The 13,310-nt window shown below is 40.5% G+C and overlaps 1 protein-coding gene across 1 annotated transcript; it reads right to left on the bottom strand.

Annotated features, from left to right (window-relative positions):
• Positions 1-328: 328 nt before the first annotated feature.
• LOC117289700 (ribosome biogenesis protein bop1-like) lies at positions 329-13,199 on the bottom strand. Its single transcript, XM_033770938.1, has 13 exons — positions 13,047-13,199; positions 11,746-12,015; positions 10,744-10,947; positions 9,569-9,720; positions 8,780-8,999; positions 8,395-8,616; positions 6,405-6,566; positions 5,054-5,204; positions 3,975-4,291; positions 3,065-3,250; positions 2,728-2,830; positions 1,536-1,728; positions 329-739 (listed from the first exon to the last, which is right to left on the bottom strand). Exons 1-13 carry the CDS (start codon positions 13,110-13,112, stop codon positions 586-588), a joined length of 2,400 nt encoding a protein of 799 aa, XP_033626829.1. The 5' UTR covers positions 13,113-13,199; the 3' UTR covers positions 329-585.
• Positions 13,200-13,310: the final 111 nt, after the last annotated feature.

Raw genomic sequence — 13,310 nt, forward strand, 5'->3', positions numbered from 1 at the left:
TCCAACAAGGGTGTTTTTTCTTTCACCATTGTCTCGTAACTTCGATGACCGATTGAGCTCAAATTTGCACAGGCTTGTGATTCTATGCTTTTGATTGGATACACCAAGTGAGGACACTGGTCTTTGACAATTACCAAACGTGTACCTTCCCTTTAAAGGATAAAAATCTCTGCCTGTGGTCCAGTGTTAAAATCAAGCCCAGGCGTGGATTTCACAAAGAGTTAAGACGAGTCTTGTCTTGACACAAAGAGTTAAGACGAGTCTTGTCTTGACACAAAGAGTTAAGACTAGTCTTGTCTTGACACAAAGAGTTAAGACTAGTCTTGTCTTGAGTTAGGACTACCCTCAAGTTTTAAATATCTCCTAGGCACAGTCCTAACTCTTTAAGAAATCGACCCCTGATCTGAAATAAAGTAACCTTTAAATAAGCCATTTATGTATAGAGTCGTATTGTGCTGTTTGCACTTAAGAAATGGAACGGTTTCGGTATCTTCTTATGACATTTTTGTTTTCTTTGACAAGAAGTGAAACATCTCACTGAAATAAAGTAAGCTTTTTGTCTTGAAGATGGGAAAAACAAGCACTTTATGTATAGAGTCGTATTGTGCTGTCCGCACCGCTCGAGAATAGCCATGGCTGTGTAGGATGGAACTCACAGGCCAAGACCCCGAGGCTGTTGGTCACCTGATGACCACGCAGAATCTTGACCGGTACAATCTGGGCGTTCTGGAGGAGGTCACTGGAGGGGGGAAAAAATAGTTTAAAAAATCAATAATAATAAGCGTATTTATAATGCACCTTTTGCCAAAGTATACAAAAATAGTTTTAAAAAATCAATTAACAATAATAATAATAATAATAATAAGCGTATTTATAACCCGTCTTTTGCCAAAGTATACAAAGCACCAGGTATTTTTATTGCAAGGTTAGTGGGACGAAGTTTGAATTATGAGACCTAATCCTAAGCACCATGTAATTGGTTTACAAGGTGCTGTGGCGCAATATGCTGCCAATCCAGCCTGGAACACAGGGGCGAACCCCTACTCTTGTTGATAAGTGCACTTGGTTCTTTTACATACGTTAACACAACACATGGGACCAACTACTTATCGTCACATTCATATTCATCAATCCAAAAAAGTTATTTGAAAGATGCTCGGTCAGATTTTGGGCTAAATTGACCTGAAAATTAAATTTTTTGAATAGCTAGCTTTATAGATTCAAGAAAGTTCCATGCTTTCATTGTATTACATGGAAAAATGGCGTATAAAGTGGAAGTTTATTTAAAACGAAATATGAATTATTGCTGGGATTGACATTGAAAGTTGACTATTGTCTAGGCCTGAGTGACAAAGTGCGATACGCCTCATAGCCGTTGCCGACATTTGGTCATAGAAGTCATCCAGACTTTGGAGTGACTATTAGCTTAGAAAGTAGGCAATCAAGTCCTCCGCCTGCGTATTTCTTACCAGAAAATCACAACCTGTGAGAATATATTAAACATTAAAATATTGATGGGATAATGAATGACTTACTTGTAGACCTGACCATGACAGACGATGACCAATCCATCATCTCCAGATGAGGCGAACAGCGGGTAGCGACGATGGTAACAAACATGGCGGATAGCCTGTCTGTGATTACGTAATGTCTTATAAGGTCTGACCGACAAATCCATATCGAACCAGCTCAGCTTGCAGTCGTAGCTACTAACAAGTACATTGTCACCTAAATACAGCGACAAAAGAATAAAATAAAGTTTAGAATAAAATAAAGTTTAAAAGTTATTAAACCCCTTATTCTTTTAAGAACCACCACACTTAATCTGTGCTTTGTGCAAGTGAATTGTGCTTAGCTCTAAGGCAAAACAAATGCATGGAAAAGACGAATGTTGCCAAGCAGAAATAGGTCACCAGCCAAAATACCCTGTAAAAATATCCTGTGTGTGCCTGGTTTCCTGCTGATCTTTACTCAGAAGATTAGTTTGCCAAGCACCATTTTCTGAAAAATAATGTTTTTGTTTTTACCCATACAGCGATTTTGTGACAAGCACAGCACCTTCCCCCCAAGTCCTGTGATAACTCTTCACATGAACACCAACCCTGGTAACCCTGTTTTGTTAAGCATAAATATGTTGTGTTTAGCTATCTTTTTGTGCTTAAGCAGCTCTTTAAAATTTGGCCCTAGTGTCTCAAAGTCGCATGTTTCACTACTGCTCAATAAATGTGTAAGTAAAGTCTGTCCCGAGCCAGTGAATCACAATAATGGAACACTCTCCCTAACCACATCAAGGATGCTAAACACTATTCACATTTTCAAGAAACTCCTCAAATGTTTTCTATTCCAATAAGTGTATCAACGTTAACTTCATCCAACTGTCTTGAGCGCCTTTGAACAACTATGGTTGATTTTGGCGCTATATAAATTCCCTCTGAATGATTGATTGATGCGGCTCATCGGGCTGGTGTTTGTATTCTGTTTCTTGGTATAAAACGACCAAGAATATTTCTATTCCCTGGACTATCACCGGTACCCATTCCTACTCCTTGGTGGAGAGAAGCAATTATGAGAAAATGCCTTGCTTAATGACACAACTGTCGCAACTGAGGCCTTGCTTCAAAACCCACACTCTGTAAATTACAGGACTTGAGTCCACCGCCCTAGGCCGCTTGGCTACAACACCCCGTAAGAACATCTCCTTTAAATTGTAAAATCGTTCGTTCGTACCTCCGGGGTGGATTGCAATACTTGATATCCATTTTGCATTCGTCAGTAACTTCTTGGTGAGTTCCTGCTTGAGAAGGTTGTACACACGTACGTAACGCTGAGTCTAAAAAGTGGACAAAAGAGTAGTTGCGTTTTATTGTCTTTGAATAGGGACAAGAAAGTAAAAGACAGTTTACATTATTTTGTAAAGATTTGTAAAGTTTGAGAACTTGTCTCGCTATATATTTTACTACGTGGAGTAAATGTTTCCGAGTTCAGGGGACTTTTCTACTACTGCGGAGTAGATGTTTCTGTTTCGGAAGTTGGAACAATGATATTCTTAATTAGAGTTACTCACAGCAACAAAGAAGTACGGCCTCGTTGGATGGAAGGCAATGCACTGTATGAGACCCTTGCTTTTCTTGAAGGGTGTCTGTGATCTTCTCTTGGATAGTTGATGGATGAGGACTGACGAGTGACCGCCATCCGGTACCACTGTGCCAAAGTAATCTCCCTTGCCATGCCAAACAACCTGCTTGGTTGCCTGAATTACAAAACAAAACAAAATGACAGATAATAATGATATAAAGACTTGTAATGCGCACATATCCACCTGCTGGGTGCTCAATGGCTCGTCGAAGTTGCGAGATATTAATGAAAGAAAAAAACACCCTTGACACACCATTGTCACACGAAGTTGCGTGCTTTCAGATGCTTGATTTCGAGACCTAAAATTCTAAATCTGAGGTCTTGAAATCAAGTTTGTTGAAAATAACTTCTTTCTTGAAAACTACGCCACTTCAGAGGGAGCTGTTTCTCGTCATGTTTTATACTATCAACCTTTCCCCATTACTCGTAATCAAGAAAGGTTTTATGATAATAATTATTCTCAGTAATTACCAATAGTGTCCACTGCCTTTAACTAATATTATTTCATCCTTTGGAAAAAAACTAGACACTGGACTTGGTTGAAAGTGAGGTAAGTGAACCAAAGCTTAAATCAATAGTGTCAAGTTGGGTGATCTGGGCCAAATTTCATCACTGATAAGCAGACAATTCTGCTAAGCAAATTTCTTGACAAAGCAAAAAATTTCTTATGCTCAGCAAGAAATGACCGCGGTACCAGTCGCATAATGGTAATTGTATGGTGTTCTGGCTGGTAAACGATTTTTACTTGCCAAACGATTTTTGTGCTAAGCTAATATTTTGTGCTTACAGGCTTTATGACATTGGGCCCTTGTTGGTTATTTCAAGCCCTACCATCCTACCTTGAAGTGTGTAAGACACAACCTGAATCCCTTCTCTTTCTCCTCCTCTGACGGTACGGTCCACTCGACCAACGCCGACGTCTTGACCTCTTCCGGCTCCTCGTAAGCCTCTATCAGGCGATCCGTGTCCGACGCCACCAGCTTGTCACCAAGCTCTGGGTTGACCAGATGGACCTTGTTGTCCACCGAGACAGCGACGAGGCAGATGGCCGGGTTCGGGCACCAAGCGACGCACTTGACGGTACCTTCCACGTCGATTTTCTTCATGCAGCGACCAGACGAAACCTCCCAGAATCGTACCGTTTTATCGTCTGACCCTAATAGACAATACAAAATTTCAAAATTTGGGATACACTTTCCAATGATCTTCTCCTGTGTTGCTCGTGATTATTAAGAATATGTCGTCTGGTATTTAAGTGCCAGTTCTTGTGAACATTAAAGATATACTGCAAACAAGTTTTTGGGACAAAAACAGTTCCTTGCCAATGGACTTCACAACCAGTGATCTTTCAGACTTTAATAATCAATCTGAAATAGTTATAATGAAATCAAAGAAAGAAATGACCCATAGACCTTTGTCATGATGCCTCCTTCTTGGTCATACTCCTCATATCAAATAATAATAATGTAGGTTCTTCAAGCCTTGGTTTGGTTACATTCAATTCAATTCAAGAATACATTTATTTCCATACTCTCATAAAAGAATAACAACAGTTACATGTATTACGGAGTAAAGCAAAACATATCTTTAAGTAAGAGTAAACATGAATAAATAAATAGAGTACGGGGCCGTTTTGGTAAGCATAAGCTTGTAAAAAACAGCCAGACAGACAAGAAAACGAGACAACCAGACAGACAGACAGACAAAAAGGACAGATGAACATAATACATGACACAACAAATTCGTAATAGAAGTGACACGATGGCAGAACAGTTAAAGCTGAAAATAAATAAGACAAGTATTGAAGAGATGGATGTGGTCAATTATATAGGATGGGAAGCTAGGATACATAATGGGAGATAATAGCAATGGGAGGAATTCAAGATGGCCGCACCATGATAAAGGTCTATTGTCTTACCTGAAGCAAACCACTGCCCTGTAGGGTCTACACTGATAGTACGAACGTAGCTACCATGACCCTGGTAGACTACTGCCTGGGCAGTCGGGAACGGCTGAAGGTCTTTAGGTTTGGGCAACTTAGGAAGGAGGTCCTCTGGCTCAACATGGACCTGTAAAAGAAAGATTGAAAGACGGAACTGGTGTTATAATCATCTTAAAATTCTCTCAGGGCAGAAACTATAAAAACCTAAAACTTAGACAACAGCTTACTCTTGATTTGAGATAAAATCCCACTGGATTAACAGTGTTAATTATGTCATCGTGGTTTAGTGGTGAGACTCTGGAGTGTCATGGCCAAATGCAAGTTCTGGTGGTTCAAATCCTGGTTCTGACACTTGTGTCCTTGAGCAAGATACTTTACTCTAATTGCTTCTCTTTGCCCAGGGGTATAAATGGGTACCTGCAAGGATAAAGGTTGATGCTGTGTATGAAAAAGCCTTCCGAGCCCCACGACAACTCAGGGCTGTTTACTCCCCAAGGAGCTTATAAAGATTAACGGGATTTTATTGGCCCAACTACCAGGGCACTAATGTAACGCGCATTGATGAGGTTATTGTGAAATGCGCTATTGACCCTATTCACCTGACGTCATCATCAGAAGAATCTTGGATGCGCCATTTTGGTGGTCAATGTCAACGTGCGTTATTCAGTGAAGTGCGCATTTTAGGCGACACGGCATTTACGCGTAAACCTATAGACCATGTGAACCTTGTTTACAATAAGTATGACCTTGTACATTCTTTTAGTATTCTGGCAGGCAATACACTACACTTGTCCTATGGGAAAGTTTACATTTTGTGTCATAATTTCCACATGAAACCAAGAGTTATGAGAGTAAAAGCTGGACAAGTTTTGAGATGTGCCCCCTTTCATCATATTAAAAGTTGATAAGAATTAGACATAAAAATAAGATTTTATGTTTTCTTCCATTGAGCTGTGTACAAATCATGCCTGCAGGAAGTCCAGACTCAGTGGCTCTTTTGTAAACATGTGATGTCACAGGTCACATCGTCTGTTGACCACCAAAAAAGGTGAGCGTGTCACAATCTGTTATTATTATTTTAATTATAGGACTTGCGATCACAAGGTTGTGGGTTCGAATCCTACCAAGGTAGCTGCTGATTTCATCTAATAACTGAGTCACAATTTATTAACTTGTGCAACTTATAGATTGATAGATAATAAATCAATGCTTGAGAGAGAGAGATCGGCTGTCGCCAGCTTGCCGAGTTTGCCAAGTTCCCTTCATGGCTAGATTTAATATCTAAGCAAACAAACGAACAAACAAACAAACAAACAGTGTTGCTTACTCTCATGCGCCGTTGTCTTGGGCACAGGTATAGATCCAAGCATCGTTCAAACCGCTCCCGTACAAAATCCCTGTAGGCTGGTAGCTTGCGGAAGCATTCGATGCTCTGAGGCAGGAAGTCCATCTTACGATCCTCGGGGTGAGCCTCCTTCCACTCTTTGATCTAGAAGAAATCAGACGGGGAAAAAAGTTTCAACCAGGGTCGCAGCAAGACTAATTGTAGTTATGGGCAATTAAGTCTGCTAAGGGGGAGCGGATCCAAAATGTTATTCATGTCTATTTATGGGGCAATAATTTAGCAGAGTGGGGGTTTGAATCCCGGTCATGACACTTGTGTCCCTGAGAAAGACACTCCACTATAATTGTTCTTTCCACCCAGGGGTAAATGGGTACCTGTGAGGGCAGAGATGGTTCTTGTGACTGATTTAGCCGAGTAGCGCATTTGATGCACAAGGCTGTATACTCCCAAGGGAGCTGAGATGGTTTAAAGGGCAGGTACACGTTTGGTAATTACTCAAAACTCAAAAACTTAATTGGTAACGAGAATTGGAAAGCTGTTGATAGTATAAAATAATGTGAGAAACAGCTCCCTCTGAAGTAACCTAGTTTTTGAGAAAGAGGTAATTTCTCACTAAAATATTAAAAGACTTCTAGTAAGAAGTCTTTTATTCCTATCTGAAAGCACAAAAAGTCGTTTTTTCTTTCATCATTTTTTTTTGCAACTACGATGACCAATTAAGCCCAAATTTTCACAGGCTTGTTATTTTATGGTTATGATTGAATACACCAAGTGAGAACACTGGTCTATGACAACTACCTGACATGTACAGTGCCTTTACGGAATGATTTAAGGTCCAGTGACCAGGGGTAATAATGTTGGAGCGCCATGAGCGTCCCTGCGTGACCAACCTGAGCGCAATATAAGAAGCCATTATTATTATTATTATAAATAATTATTGAAGTATGGCCAGGTTTCCCAATTGTTTGTTTTACGGGGACATGCAATCACTTGAATGGCCTAACGACTGTGTTCTTTCTTTGTGACATTTGATACTCCTTCATCAGCTGCGTCTAAGGTCTGTGCTGGGCGCAGAATTTCTTTGCTCAGAGTGCTTGTCAAAAAATTGTGAGTCCTGGACAGGCCCGCTCAGCGCAATACTGGTTTCAACTCACTAATAATAGTCAGTGATTATTCACATGCTGCTGAAGAGGGGACATTCTGTTTGAGATTGTCTCCTTTATAGACAATTTACTAGACATTGTTTGCCGGGCTAAGGGGGAGCCCTGCAAAGGGTTTGAAGCGAAATGAAAGCACCGTTTCTTTTCTCTCATAAATTGTGACTACGGCTGACAGGGTGTCGTCTCAGTGGTTATTGTCCTAGCCTTTCACCCCTGTTCCTTACCCAGTCTGGAGCCTTCAACGAGCACTGGATTTTCCAGTCCCTACCTGACTGCATGGGTTTCCCCTACAGGCTTAAAACCTACAGGTTTTCCTCCCACGTCTAAGCTTCCTCCCATGTCTAAGTTGTCAGATTTTTCGGTCCCTACCTAATTGCGCGAGTTTCCCCTACAAGGTTTCCCATACAGGTTTTCCTCCCACGTCTAAGTTGTTGGATTTTTCAGTCCCTACCTAACTGCGAGAGTTTCCCCTACAGGTTTTCCTCCCACGTCTAAGTTTCCTCCCACGTCTAAGTTGTTGGATTTTTTGGTCCCTACCTAACTGCGCAAGATTCCCCTACAGGGTTTCACCTACAGGTTTTCCTCCCATGTCTAAGGTTCCTCCCACGCCTAAGTTGTTGGACTTTTCAGTCCCTACCTAACTGAGCGAGTTTCCCCTACAAGGTTTCCCCTACAGGTTTTCCTCCCTCCCATGTCTAAAAAGGAAACATCTTCATTGTCTTCTCTGCATCAACAAAACAAGTTGGCATGCTGTTTCCATTGGGATGCTTTGCCGGCCATAAAATTCAGATTAAGTTTCAGACTCGTCATACCTCTTCTTCCGTCGGCAGATACTCCGGTGGCGGTCTGTAAGATTCCTCATGACCTGGAAGCTTCTCCTTAGGGGCAGCAATGTGGGAGTGATGACGCTTGGTCATCTCTGCGTGGGCCTCGTTACTCCAGATGTCGTAGAATTTGGGCATCCCGTCAGTTTCCCTCTTCTCCTTGCGTGGCTTCAACCACCCCATGCGAAAAGCATGCAGCATTTTACTGACCTTCAAAGGAGAAAGTATTTTAATGTCGTTAGATGAATGAAGTTATTATATCCAGGCATGATACTTTTCCTACTTTAGTCTGATTTCTTTTCTTCTTTTCTCAGAAATCTCAGGACAAACTGTGATAAAATATGAGATCAGTCCAATTATTCCAAGAACACACCTTCTCTTTCTCAAGAAGTGACGGAATGAAGCTGCGCTTGTGCTCCGGACGCCGTGTTACGGGATGGATCATTTTCTCGTGAGTGAAGAAGTCAACGTACGGCTCGTAAGGGTCAAAGGTCGTCTCTGGGTAGCGACCATCTTGGATGCGCTGTATTAAAGCCACATCTTCGTCTTTAAGGACGATGTCCTTGCCGGTCATTTTGTCGTACACTGTGCGCCTGAAAATGCAATAAGATGTAGGATTGGTGTTAGTCTGAACATCAAGAGGTAACTTCATTAAGTAAATTTGTTCAATTATTTTTGAATTCAGTTCATTTTTTAAATTGCCGTATTATTTAATTTACTTCTTATTAAAAATGTGAATATTATGATTTATTGAGCACTGCCCTCCTACAGTAAACAATTCGTTTTTTTGACTAGAGAAAATTTACTTTCAGAAGCTCTATGAAATTGGCCCAATTTCTTAAAGCTGCTTTTAAAAGCAGCAAATAATGCTTAACAAATTTCTGCTAAGCGAATATGAGTAGGATACCAGTCACATACAATTATGTGGAATGGAATTTTGCCTTATAACCCTACTCTAGTAAGCAGCCCTACAGTCCAAGAATTTTGTGGAAAAAATGACGTCAACCTTGGACAAATTGCAACAGAAAGTATGTCGCCTGTTTTACACCCAGAAACATGTCCTCTGTAGCATACCAGAACTCTTAAGGAATTTCCATGGTAGCCATTTTTTCAAAATGGCCGCCAGATACTATGAAATCAGCCCCTCTGGGACTTAACATACCAGTAGTCTGGGTTGTCCATTTTCTCCAAGAATTCCTCCAGTTCATCTCTCTTTGGGGGTCTCATAATTTTCTTGCCGGTAACGTCATAGCCAATGTGAGGGTAGTCGTCATACCACTCCATTGGTATGTTACCCACTGTGTTACGGATGTCCTGAAAAAAAAAATTTTTTTTAAATGAAAGTAGATTTTTTCTATAACCGTGTAAACTCCTTAGAAGTGCAGCACCAGCTTTCCAGTTGTTGTTAATCAATCACAATAGTAATAACCACTACCCTCACCAGGCATGTGAGTAACTATCCATGACAAGAGGAAAAGAGAAAACCGGGCAAGAAAAAAAAGAGAAAAAGATCATATTCCTATACTTTTGTACACAACAAGTAAAGTAACTTAGAGGAAAATCAAAACCAAAATGGGGAAATCAGCTGCAAAGAGGAAACCTCACATGCCTGCCTCACAGGGTAGGAGTCAAGAATTATTGATGATAGTAATAGCTTTATAAACTTAAGTATGTTCTTCCTGTTTAGCCCTGTTCACCAGGGAAATTGCCAACTGTTTACCATTTTAACTCCTTACGAGTATGCAGCATCGCCAGCCAAATTGGCCTCCAATTGGCTTAAAATGTTTTTGAGAAGGGGCACCAACAATTGGATTCCATACAGAACACTATTTATAGCTAAACTACCAAATTTGCAGTCAGATGTGCTGCAAACTGCACCAGTTTGAGTAAACAAAGAATACCTGATGACAAGAGTGAGAGAACCCTGTAAATGAAACGTGCTGGTGCTTGCAGGCATGGTGAACTTAATCACTATTGTTGTATAGTCAGTTCAATGTCCATTGTGTTTCGTTTAATCCTCTGGATTAGTGCTATCTATGCGTGGGACAACATGCTTCCGAGCAACAGTAATCAAGTTTATTTTTGTTGTTCCTGACCCACATAAGTTATTCCTTTTGCTAATCTAGTTGCCCCCCTGTCATGTTCTGTTCTGGGGATTTTTAAATATTTATTGTGTGCTTTTTGCTTGAATAATTATTGTATTCGTTTTTTTTTTTGATTGGTTCGTTGTGTTATCGTTTAACTTTTGCTGTGCTTTTTGATGTACTTGTATTTGTTGAGGTCAAATAAAGAATAATAATAATAATATTAATAATAATGTGAAGGGGGAAGGCATACCTCTTCATCTGAAGAGTCAAACTCGTACTCATCCACCACTTTGCTTATTGTGCTGATTACGCTCTCTTCAGTAACTTCATTATCATTTGGTGCAGATTGTGTCTTGTTGTCCAAAGTTGTCGCAGGTTTCAGCTTGAGCTGTTTCCGTCTCAACTGCTGAGCGAATCTGCTCAGTTTACCCCTCCTTGGAGCTGGAGACTTGCTCTAAAGAAAAAGAAGAGATGGACAACAGGAAAATGACGTTAAAAAAGACACTGTGCTGGAGTTTGACTCCCCCCACCCCCCCCCCCCACCACATCCTTGGGAGACTCGGAGATGTAGTCTGATGGGTTCCATCGAATGGAAAGAAATCGGATGGATTTCAAAGTTCTACAATTTTCCAAGGAATGGAGTCTGACCATGGAAGATGGTGCTAATCATTTGGATTTTAAAATAACCGAGTTAAAAATAGTTGACGAACCTTCGCCACAAATGTTAGACCAACAGGATGTAAAAACCACAGGGATGTGAAGAAATCAAATTTAGAATGTGTAATACCTTTCTACACAAAATGCAATTGCAATACTAATAAATGCAATATTAATTAAGGCTTCAAATTTCTCTCGTTATAAAAAAAACGAAAAGTGAAACGTCTCATGTAGTGATCAGTAACTTCAGTTTGGCTTCCGAAGAAAGTTTTTATCCTGAAATAGATCAGAGCATTCATCAAAACCAGCACAACTCAAAAGAGAGATTTCATCGGTACATGGTGTACTGCAAACCTTACTAGATTGTACTCCCTCAATATTGCCGGGTCTAAAATCTAACATAGGACACACTAAATTTCTTGAAGACGTTGCCAATCCGCCTGGCTGATTTTGCTGAATGGCCAAATAGCATTGTGGGAAGGAAAAAGGGGCACTGTTAATTGTAAACTCCCTTTCCCTTCCCACAGTGCCTTTCATTTCGACAATTCAGCAAAATCAGCCAGGCGGGAATCGCGATAAGGTCTGTTGAAAATACCTCTTTAATCTTGCGTTCGATTTCATCATCTTCTTCATCATCTCCATCTGCCTCTTCTTTGAGATCTTCTTTGAGATCTTCCTTTTCTTCTACTGCCTCAGACTCCGAGACATCTTCGTCATCATCATTGTCACTGTTGTCAATGTCATCTTCTTCCTCGTCTTCGCTGTCTGTCATCTCCGCTTCCAGCTCTTCATCTTCCTCGCTGTAATCTTCTGAGTCACTGTCGTCACTGTCATCGTCCATTGGAGCATCGACAAAAAGGTCATCCTGGTTATGGAGAAAAGAAAAACTCAGGAATTAAATTAGTCAAAACCAGTCAAAATCTGCCAGCCTATACAGCACATACCACTCACTAGTTGTGTGGGGGGTGGGCTATGCAGTTCCAGTCTGTCTCGTTGACAACCATCAAAATGATGGCGGGGGGGGGGGGGTATGATTACCACCGCAACTACCAAAACTGATTGCGATGATCAAATCCTTCTTGCTGACATCCAGACCGTCGGGAGGATGGAGGGCTGGTTATGATCATCGCAACTACAATTTCTCATGATTTTTAAGTTGAATTTGGACCAATCGAACTTGGGAATGAGCTGACCTGCATTCACCCATACCTGATCATCAATCAATATGCTTGTTGTTGAATTGAATGAATGAGTTCTCCTAATCATCATGGTTTGTTCCGCTAAATAGAGACGATAGCGGAACGAACCCTAGCTAGGTTAGTAATAGTAGGATAGAGGAGTAGGGGGAAGCGGTCGCACTAAATACCGACAACTCACGACCCCTCACAACAAGAATCGTCCAAGTGCGTCGAAAGACAACATGGCGGATATTACCGTTTGTTACTAAATTCGAGTAAAAAAACACCTTTTTTACAATTAAAAATACAATTTTTTCAACAGTTTGAAAATGATTTGTGCATATGACTCTTGTGCATACATTTTACGGTTGACTTATGTTCAAATGTTCTGTTAAAGTGCATTTAAAAATTGTTGTCGTGAGTTGTCGTGAGGGGTCGTGAGTTGTCGGTATTTAGTGCGACCCGGGGGAAGGGGTGGGGGGGCGTCATGAGCATTGAATGGCTGAGCATTGTTGATTGATGAATGAGCATTGGTTGACGATTATATCCAAATCATTCAAAGTTTAGTTAGATTTAGAAAAAGAAGTGAAAATTTTTATAATTTTGTATTTGTTTAATTGAAATTTGAATTAATGAATTAAAAAAATTAAGAAGTTTTTGATATTCATTACGAAGTGAAAATTTCAGTGACATGTACTTCAATGTACTTTATTCCTACCTCTGCCTTAACAACATCACCACCTTTCTGCTTCGGATCCAGCGATTTTCTTTTCAAACTAGCCATTTTGATGAAAATCTCTACACACACTGTGCACAGAGACGTGTAGATCGTATGCAAACCTATGCGATCAATTTTGGGAGACGAACACGTTTTTTGATCACGTCTGTTACCCAGTTTGCTTTACCATTACAAGTCATTATTGTGACGTCGAGGTACATGGTCATCTAGAAAATTTATTTCGGCAACCATGAGAATCAACAG

Source organism: Asterias rubens, chromosome 4 (genome assembly GCF_902459465.1).
Source record: "Asterias rubens chromosome 4, eAstRub1.3, whole genome shotgun sequence".
NCBI lineage: Eukaryota > Metazoa > Echinodermata > Asteroidea > Forcipulatida > Asteriidae > Asterias > Asterias rubens.